Consider the following 19,637-nt stretch of genomic DNA (forward strand, 5'->3'; position numbering starts at 1 on the left):
TCAGAAGTAAATGCAGCACACTGTGCCTTCAGACAGCCTGAAGCAACAGCTCAGAGGTGGACCTGACTCATCGCAGCAGGATATTGACTCTGGAGCGTAATTATGATTCTTTGAGAACCTGATTTTAAGATAATTGAGGTATCAAATTATGCGCCTGGCTTTCACAGTTACTAAAGCGCTGTGTATAAATTGAATAACGGCCTGTACAAATGTGCCACTTGGCTATAGCAGAAAGAGCGGCGAGTCTGGAAATGTCCTGCATCGCCATTGTTTTCCTCTTGCTGAGAGAAGCTGGCCCCAAGCTGAGTTTTGCAAACCACCTTGGGTTGCCACCAGTCCTGGTTGTGCAGCCGCGGGGGTTTGGCAAACCCGTGGAAAGTCCAGCTTGGTGGCTGGACAGCCGAAATCCAGCTGTTGAAGCGCTGGCTGCTTGCTAATCCCGGCACATGAGCATCTCCGTTCAAACACCTCTGGCTGTTTGTAGCAATGGGCTGTGTGTGGGTGTCAGGGCCACAGCCGGTGTTTTGACACCTGTTTTCCAAAGCTGTGTCATGGCTCCCTTGCTTCCAGAAAGGCTTTCTCTTCTCTCCGTAGCTGCCATCATATCTGCAGTCAAACGCCTGTGTTTTGTTGGGACAATACAGTAAGCAGTCTTGGTGAGCTTTGATTCTCTACAAAGTCCCAAGACTTTGGAAGGAGACCACTGTCCTCAGTCAGTTGTCTGAAAGCGTGATTTTGTCACCTCTATCCCACCTGGCATGGGTGGGATCTCAATTCCTCAAGATCCGAATCTGGTGAAAACCCACGTTTATCTTTCATGGTTTGCCACCTGGGCTCCACTGCTCTTAGAAGGGTTAGGGCAGGTTATTTTCAGCTCAAAGGCAGCCCAAGCTATAAACTTATCATGATTAATTTTTTTTTTTTTTTTAACCAGTCTACCTTAAAAAAGGGAAACAAGTCAGCTTTGCTCTCTTTGTGCCTCCTTCAGGGTCAGGCTGCTGATCCCACGTGCCTTTTCCTGCTGGCCCCCTCGATTTGAGGTTGCAATTTGGTTCTTGCTGTTGCCCAGTGTGTTTCCAGGGTTGTTTTCTACCCAGCTTTTGGGTTGCAGTAGCTGGAGGAGTTTTGGGGAGTGTTGCCTTTCCAACAAGCACATCATCAGGACCTGCTGCTGCCTGGGGACCTGCGGGCTGAACCGAAACACTGCTTTTAAACATTGACCACAGGGAAGTAGAAACCTGAAGGGGAACTTGACAGCAAAACCCCGGCTCTGGTAGAAGCCGAGCAGGAAGCTGGACCAGGAGCCCCTGCTGCGGCCAGGCGTGCTCGGCGCCCCGGGTGCTTCGAGGCCGCTGCTGGTGGCTGCTGCTGTGCCTGCTCGGGGCCGAAACGGTTGGGTTTTTTAGTCTGTAATAAAATAAGCCCTCTTGTGTCTTGGCTGTCTGAATTATTACCTGCCTAGCACTTCATTATAAACACATTTTTTTCCATCTTGGTACTGGTTTCCTGCCATTTTATTGCTTTTAAGGTTCTATTTTTTGTTTTATTCATCTCTTCCGATCGATAGAAATATCCTGTTTTTAGCAAGCAGCAAAGGCAGACGTGACTGATGTCCTTAGGGTGGGAGCAGAATCGCTTTCAGAGCATTTGGGGAAGCAGGGGGAGGCTTTTGAGTCTAACTTTCAAAGACCTTTAAAGCATAACGAACTGCTCAAGAGATGTAGCTGAGTCTCCCACTGCCTTTAGCTCTAAGAGTTGGGATCTTAGCATTGTACCAATGCAGATCTCGGGCCAGTGCTTGAGATCCATCCTCTGGTGGTTATTGTTGTTCTTTGCCATGCCGCTAATTAAAAACCACCTAATGAGATTATCTCCACCTGTTCTGGAGGATGAGTTTGATGGAGGAAATCCTGCACGTGCACATGGATGCACACACTTGCGTGCATAGGCACGGCAGCGTTGGGAAGCTCAGCTTCCCCGAGTTATTCTCTACAGGGTTTGCCATGGTAAAGATTTTTTTTTTTTTTTTTATCTCCCCTCCCACCCCTCCGCCCCGTACACAGATCGCTCTGACAGCAATAAAATGAAACAGAGAATTGAATTTGAAAATAAATTGTTTAGATGATGCAGCACCAGACGGATAGCTATTCCAGAAGAGTCGGTCCGGGATGGATTGGCTTTACTGCCAAATTAGAAATGTGGCAATCAAACAAAAGCAAGCTAGCAGCACAGCGGCGTGGGGGCTGCGTGCCTGGGTCGGGCAAACTCTTCGGCTGGGATGCGGTGAGCAGTGCCCCTGCATAAATTCAGCAGTGGGTCAGGTCTGATGCGAGACGGAGATGTTGCAGTGCCCTTTGAGTCCTACGCAGATTAGAAATCAGTAGACCTGGGTTATAAATACTGGATTTTGTCCCTGGTTGCTCTGTGAGCATGGGCATGCATTTTAACCTCTCTAAACCTTGTAAAAGGTTGGTGAAGTGCTGTGCAAACACCGAGTAGCGCTGAGGCCTGTTGATAGCAGTGTGGTTTCCTGGTTCCCAGACCACGGTTTAATCCACTAGATAAGTTGGTTCGTTTTATTCTGTTGGAGTTTTTTTGTTTGTTTGGTTGGTTGGGTTTCTTTTTGTTTGTTTGTTTGTTTGTTTGTTTTTGTTGTTGTTGTTTCCCCCCCCCCCAGGTGTAGGGCTTGAGTTTTGCTCCAGTGGCTGTACCTGAAGACTTCCAATAAGCAGGCACAGCAGAAAGGTGGATTTTGGTGATGAGAAGGAATGGGGCGAGTGCTTTGCACGCTGGGAGAGCGGTCCTCGGAGCCCGCTGAGGCTGATTTGGCCTGATAGCAGACAGCTTCACTTCTTGTGTCCTCTCTTCCTCACCAGGCACCTAGGTGTTTGGTTTTTTTTTTTTTTTCCTTCCTTACATGATTTTTGTTGCCTTTATCTGCAGCCCATAGGGAGTCTTAAGAATATTTGAAAAGCTATTGCTTTAACCCTTGATGTAGTAAATGCTGTGTTCCATGTGTTCTTAAGCAATAATTTTATTAAATTGCCTCGAACTGGGGTATGATGGGATTTTTTTATGTTACAGTTTGACCTTTGGCAATATTCTTATGCAGTGCGAGTGTAAAAATGAGTCTGGCATTAACATCAGTGGCAGGAGGATTTTGCCTATAGACAACATTGGAGGTGAAAAAGAAGGAATCCTACCAAGACAGTAATTCAGGATAAAGCAGGGAAGAAAAGTACACTTTTGCTGTCTTTACTGTAGAATCCAAATGACTTTCTTCATCATGGTGGTACTGAGGGCCAAGGAAGTCTTAATTATTTCCTTTTTTTTGCTGCTGAATGAATGTGAGAGGATAAAACCTGATACCTTTGAGTGGATGCATCTCCGGTGTGTTGCTGACACTGGAGAGATACTTTATTGTCTAGCAACAGAAGGTCTGCCTATTCATTTTGAGCTTTTGTCACATCTCTTCCATGGAGATGCTGTTGCATATGAAAGTCTGATTGATACAGTGGCAAAGGTCAGGAGGGTAATAGCTTTGATGGTATCCCCTGAAGCAAATCAAAATTCTTCTAAAAGATTGTGTTCAATTTGATACCAAGGGTCTGGTAGCACTCCAGGGATTCTTCTCTCTGCTATTAAGCTTATTGCTGTTACAAAAATTAATGCTTGCATTTTTTTTTTTTAATAGGATGTCCTCCAATAAGAATGGAAAATAACTGCTTCTCTCTCTTTTTTTTTTTTTCTTTCTCTCTCTGTCGCTCTGTTTCAGGGATCCTCAATGCATTTACTTGCCAATATTTAAGGAGCCTTTCCTAAAAGCTTCTGGATTGTGTTTCTGAGTGGACAAAAGATTTTTGTATTCAAAATGCTCATAAAGGAATATCGTATTCCTCTTCCGATGAGCGTGGAAGAATATCGAATTGCGCAGCTGTACATGATACAGGTCAGTAACGTTTCAGCCTGTGTGGATGGGTGCAGGCTAACACAGGGCTTCATGTGGAAGAGTGGAGTGTTGCTGCAGAATTAGATGTTTTAAATTTGAGGTTTGCTGTGTGCTTATAAAGGAGGGGGGGGGGAAAGTAATACAGACTTCAGTTTATGACCTGCCTCCTCTTGTCCTTGAATTAGAGAATCTCTGTTTGACCTACGTGGGGAAGCAACGGCTCATGGATAGACTCTTCCTATGGAAAGAAACACTGAGCCTAAGTGTGTGGGTACCTACTTGGAAGTGTTCAAGCCGTAGGGCTTAAGCAGCCACTGCTTCCCAGTTGGCCTGGGGTTACTGGTCATGCCAGTTCCAGCTGCAAACCAAAGGCTCGTGCTGTTTTGTTGGGAAGAAGCAGTCTAGTATAAATTTGAGAGGGCAAACCAAAAGCATAACTTTGAATTTAGGGGGGGGAAATAATCTAGATGTAATATTTCTTTGCTTATGTACCACTATGAAACAGATACTAATCAGTTTAGGCATAAAACTTAGATTATTTTTAATGGGCTTCTGAATACTGATGGGAATTTTTGTTGAATTCCATGTCTTCAATAAAGAAGTTAATTAAAATGTAGGGGTTTTGTAACTCAAATCCTCTGTGCCCATATTCTCCCAGCGTTTGAAATCCAACCGGGAGCGTTTTTAAAAGGAAATGAATCTGAAGCGTTATTTCATTGTCCCACGCTTTAAATAAAATTTAATTTTGCTCATCCAGCAAAGCACACGTCTAATACTGAGTTTGCAGTAGAACTCTGCTTTCTGTGGCAGGATGAAGCGATGCTAGAAAAATCTGCTTTGGCTTAAAAACTAAAATGAATTAAGGAAAGAAACCAAACCCCAAGAACCAAAGCAAAAGCACAACTCCCCCATTTCTCCCCTGACCGTCCAACTGTGTTCCTTTAAGGACTCATGCACTTAAACTTGCCTGTTAAAACAGTGTACAGTGTGTATTTTCCAGTAAAAACAGTCAAATTCCTTTTTCTGACACAAATGTATCATCTTTGTGTGTTTAACCTAAATGTTAGCATAAAGGAGTAAACGTTTGTCTTAGATGGCTTCATTTTTGTGTATCTTTTCCTAATGCTGTAGCTGCTTTGAATATTGTTGTAATTATTTTGTTACAACTTTTTCCTCCAAATTTGGCTCAGCTGTTGTCCGAGTTGCCGTTCAGCCCTGCTCCAGCCCTGCTCTAATTTTCTAGCGCACTAATACGCAGCAAAATAAGGTTTCCTCTTGGATGAAGTGCAATAGCTGGTGTCAAGTCAGGTCTCTGATCTCCCTCCACTTACTCGGAGCAGCGGAGTAAGCTGGAAACATGCAATGTTCACCAAGTAGCCCAAGGTCCAGGTGAGCTAGAGAAGTGCATGACAAGCAAGTGACTTCACTGCGTTGTGTGTACAAGTAGTACAAGAGGAAAAGTTAGCTGTGCTTTCTATTGAAAATACTAATCTCGGCTCAAATTTGAAAAAAGGAAATAACGAAACCAGGAAAAACACTTAGGGTAGAATGTGGAGTTTATATTCTGTTTCTTAGTGTTTGGTAGCGATCTGCTTCAACTCTTCCTGAAATTGGTGGAAAGATTCCTGCCGACTTCAATGGGAGCTTTTCCTAGACCATGATATCAAATGCCCTTTTTCTTCAATTTGATTTAAAAGTGGAGGTTTTGTCTTTGAGACGGGCGCTGGGGAGAGAGCAGTGGGGAGCATGACTTCTGTTCTTTTCCGAGAATGAGAAAGTGCTTCATGTCTGTCTTTTTATTTTTCCTCTGAAATGCGTAAGGAGGCCACAGGAGAAACAAGTTCTGTATGTTGAACCCCCTTAGGGGAACAAGCTGAGATATCTGTATAGAACAGCAGTGCAGAGGCATTTCTTAGAAATCTTTGGCTAAAACGTAGAACAGAATGATTTAAAGTAGTTCTTGGGGAGAGGAGCAATTCTTAAAAGCAGAAGGTTCATTTCAAAGGCATTTGTTGTGTACAGTACGGTGTCATTATTGCTGGAGACACTAGTCGGCCTGGTCCCGTAACAAGCGGTTTTCCAACAGTGTAAAAAGGAGGTGTTACAATTATTCCTCGAGGGTTTTAGGGAGCCGTAAGCATGTACTTGAAGTTGATCACTCATTTAACTCCAAGCTCATGAGTGAAGATCCCCATTGAACTCCAAACCCGTTGGTATAAAGTTGTTCTTTTAAGAGCAGTTAGATAATTTTCCTAGATTCCAGTGTCCTCCAAATGAAAATTTTCCAAAAGGACCTTCTCACCGGAGGGATGAAGCAACTGGCCCGTGCAGTTGCTCTGGGAACCCCTTCTGTGGAAGCAGTGCCTCAAAGCCGTGTGGGCGGCGATGTTCAGACTCAAGCCGTAGTACCGCGGCCACTTTTCAAAGATGTTTTCATGGAGGTTTTTGCTTTGCAGTGGAAGGTCCTTTTGTCTCCTTTCGTGAGAGAACAGCCCCTCCTTCTTCTTAGAAGTCTTAACAAAAATTTCCACCAGATTTGATGTAAGCAGCATCATGCCCAAGTAGCAAAGGATCCTTCCATTAAACCAGGACAGGCTGTACTCTTATTTACTATCTTTACTGGATGGGGGAATTAAAATTGTGCAGTATATAATCCAGCATCTCTGTTGGTTCTCTGTGCCGCTAGGCAGGCGAGACATGCAATAAATCATTGTGTGCATGGCCATGTTGCTCTGTAATTCCTCTTATAAAGTTCTCCAGGCTGGTGTATAAAGCTGTGAAAACTGAGGCGAGTGGCCTGCTGCTTTGCTTTTTAATTTTTTTTTTTTTTTTTTTTTAATTTGAAGGTGGGGGGAGGGGAGCAACAAGTCTCTTAAGTGTTGCTTCCTGCTAGCTTCTGAAATATTATCTAGAGATAGTGGTTTCGGTACTTTAAGTAGCACTTAAATTCTTCCATAAATAAGTTAATTTTACATTACAGCAAAGGGCATAATGTACCCTTGACTTGCTTGAAGCCTAGCAGATCTAAATGGAATTGGTTTTTTTCTATTAAATTTTAGGCTATCAATATCCATATTTTCATGGGAAACTTCTCACACAGTGTTACCAACGCGTTCAGGTTGGGAGCCCTTGCTGCGTTAGCCGCAGAGCAGTTAGGTCTCAGCTCTTCCATATACACAAGGTTTTTTTTTTTTCATCATTGCTGAGTTTTTGTCTCTTTTGCTATCCAAGTTAAAACATACTAATTTTTATATCTGAGCTCAGAACCAGTGATCTTCCTTCCTACTGTGACCTGCTTTTATTCTGGTGCATAAAACAGGCAAAATATTTCAAAACAGCGAAATCATTCTTTGTACCTCTTTTCTAGATAAGAGATTGGTAGTGTAACTTCTTCCTAAAACCTATACGCATGTTTAAAGCCTGTCCTGCTTCCGAGGGTGAGAGATCTCTAGAAAAACTTGACCTTGAGAGTTGCCCGTAGGACTGGGAGAGCTGCAGTCTGATCTGGGGGAACCGCAGGCGCCTATCCTAACGTAAGCAGAAGGCAACTAGAGAGGAGCGCTGAAATGAGTTTCATGAAGCACAAACTGTTTGTGGAGGGGACAGTTGTAAGTATCTGTAGGGATTTCTTTCTTCCTGCAGGAATGCTGAACCAAGGACTCTGTCCTGGATGTCTCCTCTGACTGCACATCGCATCAAAGGCACGTGCAATATTTCTGTCTCTGCGAGGACTTTGAAGCCTGTCAGGCACAAAGGATAGGACCGTTCTGTTTTATACATTAGATAGATCTTATTAAAGAGTCTCTTAATTCTTCCTCCTCAAAGTGTCCTCCGTATTTGTGTCTCGGCAGCTATCCTTTCCTGTAACACTTGCTTCCTTTTCTTGTGTGTTTAGGAAACCCACCCTTCTGTATGCCTCCCCCTCACCCCAGAAACAACGCACACTTTAATGTTAAGTCTCTGTCCATAAAAGCTTGTGTTCCAAGATCTGAATGTGTTTGTCAGAAAGATCAGTATGTTATTAGCCAAAGGTCAGTCCATTTATCATCTTAATACCATTCATTACTGCGGTTCCATATGCCATGAGATTCCGAGAGACCGTTGCCCTTCTGACCCTTACATAAGACAAGAGAATTCCTCTTGTTATTAAATCTTATTTTTATATTGGTGTGCATAGCTTACTTTCTCTGCTGTAAATAACTCCGGTCCTCATTTTCTCCATGCAGTCTTCTCTGAGTACTTGTGACCTTCCTCCGAAGACAGTGTACTTTAAAAATACTCTTCTGGACCTAGTGATTGCCTTTTGAGGATGAGGCTTATTTTAAGATGCTGCGTCATCCTTATAAGCTAATAACGTTAATACTTTGTCATTCAGCACTTCGAGGGTCCGCAACTGGAGAAGGACTGTGGCCCCTGTTTGAGGCAATCTGTTAAAGATAACCCATCTGCTCAGCACTGTCTGCTGAACTGGGCAGGATCCTGGGAATCGAGGGCTCTTCTCATCTTTTACCATCAGCCTCTCTCCTACAGTCCCTCAGGGCTTTGCATTTATTGCCTTCCCTGAAAAATCAGAGCATGTTTCCAAGCATCTGCGGTGTGCTGTACCCACCTGTCGTGACTGCCGATGGAGTACCCTGAGTCATTTCCCTCCTTTCCGAAGGATCCTGGTTTTGTCTATCATCTGTCTCCAGACTCCTGCGCTGTCCTGTTTTCTCCTTTGTTTGCCTGTAGCTCTCAGGTAGCACCTTTGAGGACAGACTTAAAAAAACGTGCTTGGTGGTGGTAATTTTTGAGGCCATGTCCTGATATCTGGGTGCAAAAGTCATGTCCCTTAAACTGTTAGCTACACTTAGCAATTGCCAGCAGGCTCAGCAGATGGCGAAAGATTGATTGAGTGGGGGAAAACAAACTAACCCTTCATCTCTGGACACTGAAGAACAGGATGGCTGATTATTTTTGTTTCGTTTGCAGATGCCTTGGCCATCTGGACAGATAGACATATATGCTTTAATTTGAAAAGCAGGTGACACTGCTGACAGCTCCAGAGACCCTGGAAGATTCACAAGTCTAAAAGCAAAAGCCTGGTTTGAAGCTTTTCCGCCAATTTCTATGCTGCAGCATTCAAAACCTGTGACTTCTATGTTCTCTCTTTTTCCTCTGGTTTTCATAACCTTTTCTTTGCGATCACGAGGGTTTGCGTCCTTTCGAAAGAGGAGAGTAAGACGCTCGCAGTTGCTTAGCTTTGAAACGAGGGCGGTACAGGTATGTTCAGTGCTACCAGACTTGCGGTCTGATTTGCGCAGGTGATAGCGACAGCCATACGGGTTAGCGCTTTGGGAAAACATACAGAAATAGCAAACATCTTTTCTGCATTTACTTTTTTTCTTTTTTTGTAGCCGTTATCCTGGAACAGTTCTTAAATTGGCTGTTATTCCATACATATACACATACTGGTGGAAAAAAGATAGATTTTAGAGTAGTGAACTGTGTTGCCTTGACAGTTCATGTGCTCTCTAACAAAACTGAGTGAAACTGAGATAAGGTTATAACACAAAAAATATTTTAAACCTCAGATTTGTAGTGATTCTAAGATAGGATGCAGCACTGACAATCCTCCTGAGCTTGTGGCTGTCAAAATCCTTTTTCCTTCTTTATTTTATTCTTACAAAAGAACATTTCTGACCTGTCTACCTCTGAGCAAAATCTTGACTGTTGACCTAGATTAGGTTCACGCTTTTTCAAATACCTGAAGGCAAGTAGTGAATTAAGTATTAGGAAAACTGTGGGGATTTCTTCAAGGCAGTCCTCCAATATTTTAGCATACAGCCTATTGTTAGTGAAGAGTTGCATTGGGTTCCTAAAATCTAAGGGATGTAGTCAGAGGATCAGAATTGATCCAGAACACCCCGAGTTGAAATTTTTGTCTCTGACTCGCAATATAATAACGGGCAACTTGCTTTACCTCCCTTTAAACTAGGGACAGTAATTCTCACAGCATCTGTGGAATAGTTAATGCAGTGAAAAATCTGTTTAAAGACAGGGAAGGAAATACTCAAGGTAAGATGAAATACTGAGCTGGAAGTGTAGCAGACATTTTGAAAGATGGAGCATGCGGGGTAAACAAGTTTGAGGTATCTCCATAATAAAGTGATTCCTAATTCATGTGCTTCTGGCACATCCAGCCCTGGCTCCGTAGGAGTGTGACTGGGTGTCTTTGTAAGGCGGAGTGATTAATGAGTGGCCATGAGGACAGTTCTCTTAATGCTGTAAATTATTTATAGTTCTGCACAATTGATTGTCCCCAAAATATCCTGTTTTTGTACAAACAGCTTCATTAATATCAAGACCTGATTCTAAATAATGCAGTGCATACCACATTTGTACAAATTGATGCTGCGCATATTTCTGCTCTATCTTGTGAGAGTCTGCTGCTGACAGCCTGTCCTGCCTTTAACTTTTAGGGCTTTTTTTAGGAATGTGTTTTACCTTACAAGAAAAGCAGCCAAGAATGATGGTGCTGCAGTTGCGGTGCGGGTAACCTGCACTTGCTTGGGTGAGAATGGTTCCTTCTTCAGGGCCTTCTGCATGCTCAGCTTTGCTCTGCTGGCTGGGAGTCTTGCAGGATTTTGGGCTGAAAACCCAGAGGGAGGAGGTTCTTGCAGCTGCAAAGGGCTGTGACCCCCACCTCAAACAGCTCTCGGGAGAGCGAAGGGGTGGCAGGAACAGACCGGGATCTCCTGGACACTGACGTACCTCCCGTCAGACAGCAGCTCTACACGTGCTGCTCTCTGGCAAGAAGACCCTTCGTGGGCGACACCCTCTTCTTTCGCCTTGTGTGCTTAATATCTCCTTGGAGGCAGCATCACGCAGCGATTGAAACATGGGACAAAAGGCCAGCAATTCCTATATGATAGTCCCAATTCTTGCCTGGTAAACTTGAGGGAAGAGCCCCATAATATCCCTGCTGCAGGCAGGGAGGTGATCAGACGGCAGCTCCCTGCAGAGCTGGGAAGGACCCAAAGGGGAGCCCTCCTGGAAATGGCAGCTATGCAGCGCTAGGTTGGGAAGACAGATGCTAACCACTTTATGGTTACTATCAAAATCTTCTGCCTAATAAGCTGTGTTTGGATATCCTCGGTGAAACCAGACTATCGTGAGGGGGAAGGGCAAAAGGTACTTGGCTGTCCCGATAGCTCTGAGCATAACCCCCGAGCCACAAAGTGTGTAGGACAGCCCCGCTCCTGCTGAGACCGAGTCCTGGGATTTCTGATCCGCCAGGAGGATGCGTCACTTCCGAACCCAGTGGTGGGCAGGGATGTGAAGGTGGTTCATTGATCTGTAAAGTGAGTGGATCTGGAGGAGACTGTGCTCATGGTCAGCAAAGTCTTGGCTCTCTGTGAAATGTCTCCATAGCGATAGAGCTGTCCTCTTTGGCCATCTGATCCGGCAGCCTGGAAAGTGGCAGTCTTTTCGTGGCATTATGGCTAGGTTTCTGCCAGGATGGAGAGTCTTCTGATTTCCCTACATACACACTTTACGACACTCTCTTTCCCATTTTAGGACTCCTTTTGTTTGTTTCCAACTGGATGGTAGGAACACTTAAGACCAGGTTTTACGTTCAGCTGGAGAAGCGCCGGTGTTTGGGGGAAGGGGTGTTGCCTAGATGGAATGAAGCGCCGTGTATTGCCCAGGCACTGATCAAACCTAGGAGGAGGATGTTTAGAACAGCTGCTCTTTTGCCTTTATTAATAAAGCCATTGATGAGGAACAGATTTCTTTCCCCCCTCCCCAGGGTTTCAGCTCATTCCTATGTGTGCAGTACAATGAGGCTCGGAGTCAAAGTGCTATTGTAAAGCTTCATGTTCTGATCGTTATCTTGTTGACTCAAACTAACCTTGCTTTGCTAGATAAGTATTGACACTGGCCCTTCATGTATTATTTTTTTTTAACAGCCCTAATTGGATTAAAATGATTGTCATGCGTGAAGGATGGATGTTAGAGCGCAAAGGGCACACGGAAACCTCGGCTGTGGGCACCATGGTTACTAGTGACGTCACTTGGTTTGCTGTTAACAGCAATGATTCGTGTGCAGTGCTGAAGCCTGAGTGAAGATGGCCTAAACTAAACCCAGTGGATTGCTGATGCAGTCCCATTGCCATGGAAACAGATGTTGCAGGTTCAAGTTGCCTGCATTCATAATACGGTGCACATGGTGTAAGCAAAAACATGGTCCTGTGGTGTCCACAACTTCTGAAAGGGCATGAATAGTGTTGCTGGAGAGAATGGGCAGTCCCATTGCAGTTGGACTTGGTTTTCCGCTAAGGTAGTGCCAACTTAACTGCGCGCGATGAGATACAGTAAGCCTTGCCTTACAAGTACAAGTAACAAGAACAAAACTCACAAGTCCCCTACTGTCCTCCAGCAGTTTTGTTGTTGAAGGACTGTCAGTCCGACTTGACGTGGGTTGTTTCTGATCTGTACCTTACGAAGTGCAGGCTCAAAAGTACTGTTAAAACCCATCTTTGGGGTAACAGGGTTCCTAGCTCCTGCCTACTTTTAATATTGTTTTGCCAATATAACCAGTAAGACAACACTCAACTCCTGCAAAACAGGAGTAGAGGAGCTTCCCTGTCTTCCCTGTTTGAGAGCTGTTTTGCTGTATTTCGGTAAAGGTACCCGCTCAAGCCCGATGAAGAAGACTGCCGCATCATGGTTAGGATGTTGAAATGGGGCTCGAAAGATCTAGACGTAGCCCTGCCAGCAGCTCTGTGTCTTCAGGTTACTTTCTCCATCTTCAAAATGGTGCTCTCTTGTTGGTTCCATCATCTTTAATGCGAGAGGACTCAGCTATTCTAACTGCGGCACAAAAGCCTTTGACAGCAAGAAGTTGTGTGTGCTGTTCTACTTCAGCACTACTGCATTAATAACAGTAAGGGTGATTTTTATGTTTAATTTAATTCATGTAACTTCCTGTTTGCTCTTAGAACATGTTATGCACTGATAAAATTATGTTGGTTTTGATCTGATCAGAAGTTCTCCGTGGCTTCTGTAACGGTGGAATAGTACCATCTCCTCTGCTGCCTTCTTTCACACTGAAAAAAGCTTTTTGCTCACCTGATTATGGTGATACCATTTTAATTGAGTGTTTCAGCTCTTTGACATACACATTTTGAAAAGAAAAAACCAAAAACCAGTTTGGAAGGTATGACTCTACTGTACTTTTAGGGTAAACCAACATTTTGTTTTCATAGTCGAAGACCTGAGTTTTGATTACCTGCAGTAAATACTGACCATGAACGGTGCCTGGTCTATCAAATATCTGTATCAGCAGGCAGAAGGTTGTCGGTGGTGAAAGCAGATTGCTCGTAATGAATTAGATGTCAGTTCAAATGCTCAGAAAGGAGGGGTTAACAGAACACAGAGCTGAGTCATACCGCAGCAAGAGACAGCTGAAGATAGAACGGATACACCCATGTGCATGCACGTTGTCACTGTGCGTGTTATCCATGTCCAGAAATCCTGTGCTGGGAAAATGTGTTAAGAATAAACCATGCATTATTTTCAGGACCTCTTGGTATTTTCCAGTATTTCTACCATTGGCTTTCTGGTTTTAGGTGCTGTTTAATTCTGGCTTGCAGCAGCTATGGCTGAAACTGGGCATCTGTTGTCATGCTGGTTTATTTGTAGTGTTTGAATGCTAGTATCACCACAATAAGCCCAGATACAAAGCTGAGACTAACAGGCTGCTTTGCTTATAACCTCTCCCCGCATTTCTGTCAAAGCCCATCCCGTGCAACGCGCCAGTCACAGTCTAACTGGTACCTTCTTCATACATGGAGCTTCTGCTCTTGCCGCCTGTGGGTAGGAGATGATGATGGCTGGTGGACAGCTGCCTGGAGCTGAAGGCAGTTGGTGATGGGAAGAAGGCAATGCTTTAGAAAATCAATTAGAAGAGTGAAATCTCCGTCAGCCTAAACGATGCCCAACTGGAGATAGCTGGGAATATTTTTCCTTTAACATATGGAAGAGATTCCTCTCCTAGCCTAAATTTTGTTACTCAACCCTTTACATCTTAGGAACGTTTGTACTTCCTTTCTAAAACTGAACAGATAAAAAATTTAAAAAATAGGTCTGATTAGTGAAACCAGGTCTTAAAAGCTATCCGATGATGGCAGGAGTCATCCATCCTAAGCAGCTTCAGGCATTTTGTTGTCTGGTGGATTGCGAGAGGCAATTTAGGCTTTCTCTGGTTCCCAAAGGACAGGTCTGTTTCTGGGGACTTAATTGGCGTTTGTGGTAGCCTTAGCATCCAAAGCAATAAAAAAATAGTAATTGGCCATAGAGAATGTTTTCTCAGCCTCCCTTGCCACAACAGTATGAGCAAGTATGTTAGCAGGATCCTCTGGGGATATTTGCTGTCGTGTTCTTGTTCAGTGGTTACATAGATGCCTTTGTTTGCTGTCATTGTTAACTGAAACCATCAACCAGCTGTAAACTTCTTGTATCCATATCTGTGTCTAAATGGGATAAAAAAACCGCCAAGACTTCAGTGTTATTTTAATGGATTCTCCCAGAAGAATTTGTCTGGACTATCAAAATACCCTGTTGCCAAACAGGAGCTAGAGGAAAAAAACAAAAAAAATCTTCTGGTTATTGTTTCCAGACAATGATTTGTGTCTCATCATTGATGGACAATAGGTCTACCAAGCATAGTGCTGTCAGTCTTTGTAATTTGAATAATCTCAAATCAAAACTCTCATGGGTCATCGAAGCAGGCTGCTGGTACTGTGTAAATACATTGCTGTAATGCACCAAGAAACTTCATCGTGAAGCTAAAGCATGTCAACCTTTTGTAATCACTATCTAACTTATTTAGATTGAGGGGTTGTACTGTAAACAATAATCAGTGGTAAACAAGGTAAGATTATAGCTATAATCTATTTTTAAAAGCTAGAACAATGCCTGGATCGCCTGTTATCACCATGCAACCTACCCTGTCTTTACTGTTCTCTGCAGTACTATTGCACTGCTCGAAGTAGTAAGTTACAATAAAAAAAATTCAGGAGAAACTAAACCGCTGAGCCTTTCGCAGTGCTGCTGTAGGCTTTGCAGAGATTCTCCGTGTATGGACCTCAGCCCGTGTGCAGGCTGTGCTTTACTCCGGGGCTGAAACACAAGGAGAAGGACTCTGTTGGTTTAGGATAATATTCTTCTTAGTGTTCTTCTGAGCAATACTGCATTGGTTGGTGGGGCTGGTTTTTCTTCTAATTCACCAAAAGCAAAACTCTACAAGGCAAGTTTAATTTCCACAGCCTGACTTCTGTATTTCTCCAGCTGATACGATAAGGCATATCGTAGCTCTTTCATCCAGCATTACGCATTCTTGTTCTGTGACTGCTGTTCCTGCAGCTGTAGTAAGACTCCTCAAGTTGTGGGGGTTTCTGTTGCTGTCAACCATCATTCCTTTAGTGAGCTGTACCCCACTAGAAAAACGTACGAGTTGCATTTAGTCACCTGGTCCCACTCAGCTGTGCCAGGACAAGTTTGCTGGACTAAGGCTTTGCAAGATGTGCTCCACGTTGTTAGCTGGTGGTGAGGCCCATTTCTGCCTGGGAAAGGGGATGAAAGATCTGAGAACTGATCGACCTGTCTTTGCTAGTGGAAGGCTTTGTTTACAGCCATTTGTCTCCTGTTGTGAAGGGCAGATGATAAATGGGGTTAGGCTAGCCCAGTGTTTAGATGACATTCATGGGAATTATTCATCTATGATTGTTATGGTGAGGTCATGTGCTGTGTCCCATGCTATGCTGCTGTGCCAAGAGATTTATTTTAATAGAAGCCTTTAAGTAACTGGCATTCTTGCTAATCATGGTGCATCTGCTTCTCTGGGTTCCCTGTTATGAGTAATTTAATGCTATTACTTTAGCTAGAAGGGATCTGTGTCACCATCTGTCCTGGAAAGCTATTGGTGGGGCTGTGCAGAACATGGAGTGTCATCAGCAGAAGAGAGGGACTTCTAAAGGGATGACTGGATTTCCTGTTGTAATACAATATAAGACGGTTTACCGTGATTACGGCTTAGGTAACTTGCATATAAGGGCTGTTAGTGACTTTTTGATTTTGTTGGGGACCATTCCTCAGATATTTGTATAGAGGGAAGATACTGTTGTCCATTAGTACCAAGTAGTAATAACACAGGTACTCTGCTAAATGAAGTCTCTGTTCGTCACAGGGGCGTGGGTCTGAGGCCAAAACCTTCAAGACTGGCCCTAAAATGCCTGCACATCTGCCACTCCCAGCAGGCAGATATTCTTTGGAGGGGCCTTGCCAGACACTTTTGAAGCTAAATGCTTTTGTAATCGATGGTTATTTTTTAATTGTTGTTTACAGACCGCTTCCTTGTAACAAGCCCTCTCCATGCTGTAGCTGAGTCACAATAGACATGAAGAGGCTATATGGTTGAAAAGCAAATTGCTCTTCACTTCCATAAGTGGCGTACTTTCACAGTACCACTTACGCGCAGAGTATCATCCTGGTCTCTTAAGTGTGTGTGGCTGATGTCTTCATTTTTATTGTCTGAGAAACGTATCTTCTTTTTGTCTTTGTGACTGGTTAGTAATTGTACTGTTCACCATCTAACCTGACTTTTTTGGTCCTTCCTGACCTCACTGCGGCTTGTTGCCTTCTCGGCAAGCTAACTGGTAAGTATGAGAGCATGCAGGGCTGGGAAGCAGCTTTGTGGGGGTTTATTGTCTGGAGTTTTTCTTTGATCGTACTATCCTTCCCAGTGGTAAGTTATGTTGTGTTTTAAGTATAAATTGGCCTGACTCAAAAGTCCTGGCTCAAAAGATAGTTTGGGATATAAACTTCGCAGCTCTGATTTTTTTTTTTTTTTTTTGTCATGCAGAGGTGCAGCTCTTATTTGACATTCATCTCAGAAAATGTTCTTGCTGTCCCTTGTCATATCTTCTGTGGATAAGTGACAAGCGGGAGGAATGTGTAGGGCCAAAATTTGCTTAAGGCTTTCAACCGGGTGAAAAAGGCTGTGGGCTGGAGTTGGTCGTCAGGAAAGGCTGACGGAGGAAGCATGCCCTGCTCTCAGAATAGGGTTCGTGGTCTCTTGCAGGTGCATAGAAGTGAATAAAATAACCAGAAATCAGAAGCGGGTCGCAAACTGACTTCTGCAAAGAGTCTCAGTTAATTTGGGTTTTTCCCTTCTTCCTTCCCTCTCAGAGTGTTGGGACCATAACACCATGCCACCCGCCACGTCTCCCGCGATCAGACAGCGCCGTCTGAGGAGCTGAGTGTTAGCATTACCAGGTCATGTGGAAAGGCTGCTTATGGAAGTATTCATGTAAAGAAAAAATTGGCCGATATTGCAGGTTCACCAGGGTTGTGGCTGTAGGATGAGAACCAGGCAGCTCATCTTTATGTGGAGAGATTTTTGTCAAAACTGGCTAAATGGGGGAAAGAAAAGTGGAGAATGTTAGTGTTAGCTGTATGTGTCTGGGCTGTCCCAGCTGCTGGGCTTCAAACCAGAAGGGTTTGAGCAGAGGTCCTCCTGAGCCTGGATCAGGCCCTGTAGTTAGGAAGGAGTTGGAGTTTGTTTTTCTGAACTGCTTCAGATGTAAACCATTTCTTCTTGTGTTGAAATAAAAAAAGATAGATTCCTCAGCTGAAACCTATGCAGAGACTAAGGATGTCTCATCCCCGAAGACGGGTAGGGCATGGATCAGAACAGTTTTGTTTGGGGGCTGAGGGCACAGGCAAGTGTCTGTGCCCTGTTCACCGCAGCTTGAATCTTCTTCTCATGGAGAAGTTACAGTTCAGGAGACCATCAGAGCCTGGCTTTGCTTTGAATGCTTGTCTTTAGTCTTCTCAAATGGATCAAGTTGGGGAGAAACCTCCTGCTTTGATCCATCTTCAATCCATTAGGAAACACAACAGAAGAAACCAGGATTTTTTGGTTTAAGCAAGGGTGATGTGGTACTGCAGGGTGGGGTGCCAGGGGCTTCGATAAAACAAAACACGTTGCAGGAGAGCTCCCTGGCTGCTGCTGATCTGTTTGACGGGAGCTGAAGTCGGAATCGGCAGCACAGGATCTTGAACCTTCAAACTTGGGGTGATGGAAGCAGGTGGCCCCTTGCGTGGCCCTCTGAGGAGCTTCAAGAGGTGGAGAGCTCTAAGAGGAAGGCAAAGCATAAGGCATATCTCAGATGTAGCTCTGAAAGGAAGAGTATGAAACTGCATTCTGAGAAAGAAAGCCTAGAGGGCGATTTTATCCATTTTCGTATTAACCATGGCTATTAAAACAAAACAAATCTTCAGCGTTTTGGTTTTCTAATTCAATACAAGCGTTTGTAAATCTGGGGACTCAGTTCTGTGTAGGTCCAGCTTGGCACAGTCCTTGGAGGTGCCGAGTCCACTCAGTGCTGTGGATTTCTTTTGAAATTTAAAAACTCCTACATGTGTTTTCGTCCCAAATGAGGACTTGCAAATTTGACTGGGATTGCTGGTAAGCGTGCAATCTAGAACAGAGTTTTAAATCCACCTGGTGTACGATTCTACACTTGGTAACTTGGCACAGAGAGAACCCGTCTTTCCTCTGCTTATGATTTCCACGTGCTTCTGCCGTATAATAAAACTCTAGATCTCCATAATTTGTATCAACTGTACAGAGCAGATGCTGTGCTATTATTCTGTCTGACATATTCGCTATGCCTGCTGGGTTACTGCCTTTTCCGAGACCTTTGAATTAACCAGATTTTTGGGTCATCAAGATTATTTAATGTTATTGTCATAAATATTTGTACAGGACTTGGTCAGTGCTTATATAAGAACTGAAAGAAAGCAATTTGCTTTAAGAAAATGTGTTTTAATGAACTGCCAGCTGAATGTTAGAAGTAAACTGCAAAGAAGTGCTTTTCTTTTGCAGGACTATTGCAGTTTGTGGGGTGGGAAAAATGACTGTTTAGATTGTCAGTTATTTCGATTGGTCAGTTACAGCTGTTTAAATTTAAAATCGCTTGAGAGTTCTTTAAAAAGAGGGCTGTTTACTTCTAAATAGCTGTATTGGCTTATCATCCTGTTCTCGAAAGAGGAGAAGCTGATCTCTTGCATCTTATTAATCATTTTCTGTTAAAGCATGTTATCCCTTGAATTGTTTGTATGCCAAAAATGAGAAGTTGTTGTTGTGTTATACTTCACAGTTGATTCTTATATAAAATTCCGTATTTTTTTTCTTAATTTCCAAAGTACTGTGCTCTCAAATACAAACAATAAACTCAAAATACTAGCAATACGAAGCTGTTGTTTGGAAATGATGAAGGTTATACATCATTCAATCTGCTGAAATGTGTTAGAAATGAATAAATATTTGGTTTGCCACTAGCTATTTTTAGAAGCACTGAAATTAGTATTTTTTTTTTACTGAAGGAATTTTTGCCAGGTTTCTCAATGAGGGAGAATACTACAAATAAGACAAAATATGGAGGCTGCCAGGGGGTGCTGTGTGCATTCTGGCAAATTTGGGTTGTTTCTTCTAAATATCTTAATTAGCAGAGCATTGTCTCCAAGCTGTTCTTGGAGAGCTGCTGCCATGCCAGACCACAAGCAACAAGCCCCCAAATCCTGTGGTTTTAGGTCATAAAATAGTCTTCAGTACCGCGATGTTGCGCCGAGCGCGTGT

At 43.6% G+C, this 19,637-nt stretch overlaps 1 protein-coding gene across 8 annotated transcripts in view; it reads left to right on the plus strand.

The window, feature by feature from the left end:
- Window positions 1-19,637, plus strand: part of PITPNM2 (phosphatidylinositol transfer protein membrane associated 2) — a 137,506-nt gene that overhangs the window by 66,769 nt on the left and 51,100 nt on the right. For 7 of the 8 annotated variants that reach the window (XM_082324968.1, XM_082324974.1, XM_082324973.1 and 4 more), the window contains exon 3: window positions 3,776-3,949. The exons of the other annotated variant lie outside the window; for it this stretch is intronic. In XM_082324968.1, coding sequence (XP_082181094.1) covers window positions 3,872-3,949 — 78 coding nt within the window. In that variant the 5' untranslated portion in view covers window positions 3,776-3,871. The remainder of the gene's footprint in view (window positions 1-3,775; window positions 3,950-19,637) is intronic. 8 annotated transcript variants of the gene reach the window in all.

This window comes from Platalea leucorodia (genome assembly GCF_965183815.1).
Source record: "Platalea leucorodia genome assembly, chromosome: 12".
NCBI lineage: Eukaryota > Metazoa > Chordata > Aves > Pelecaniformes > Threskiornithidae > Platalea > Platalea leucorodia.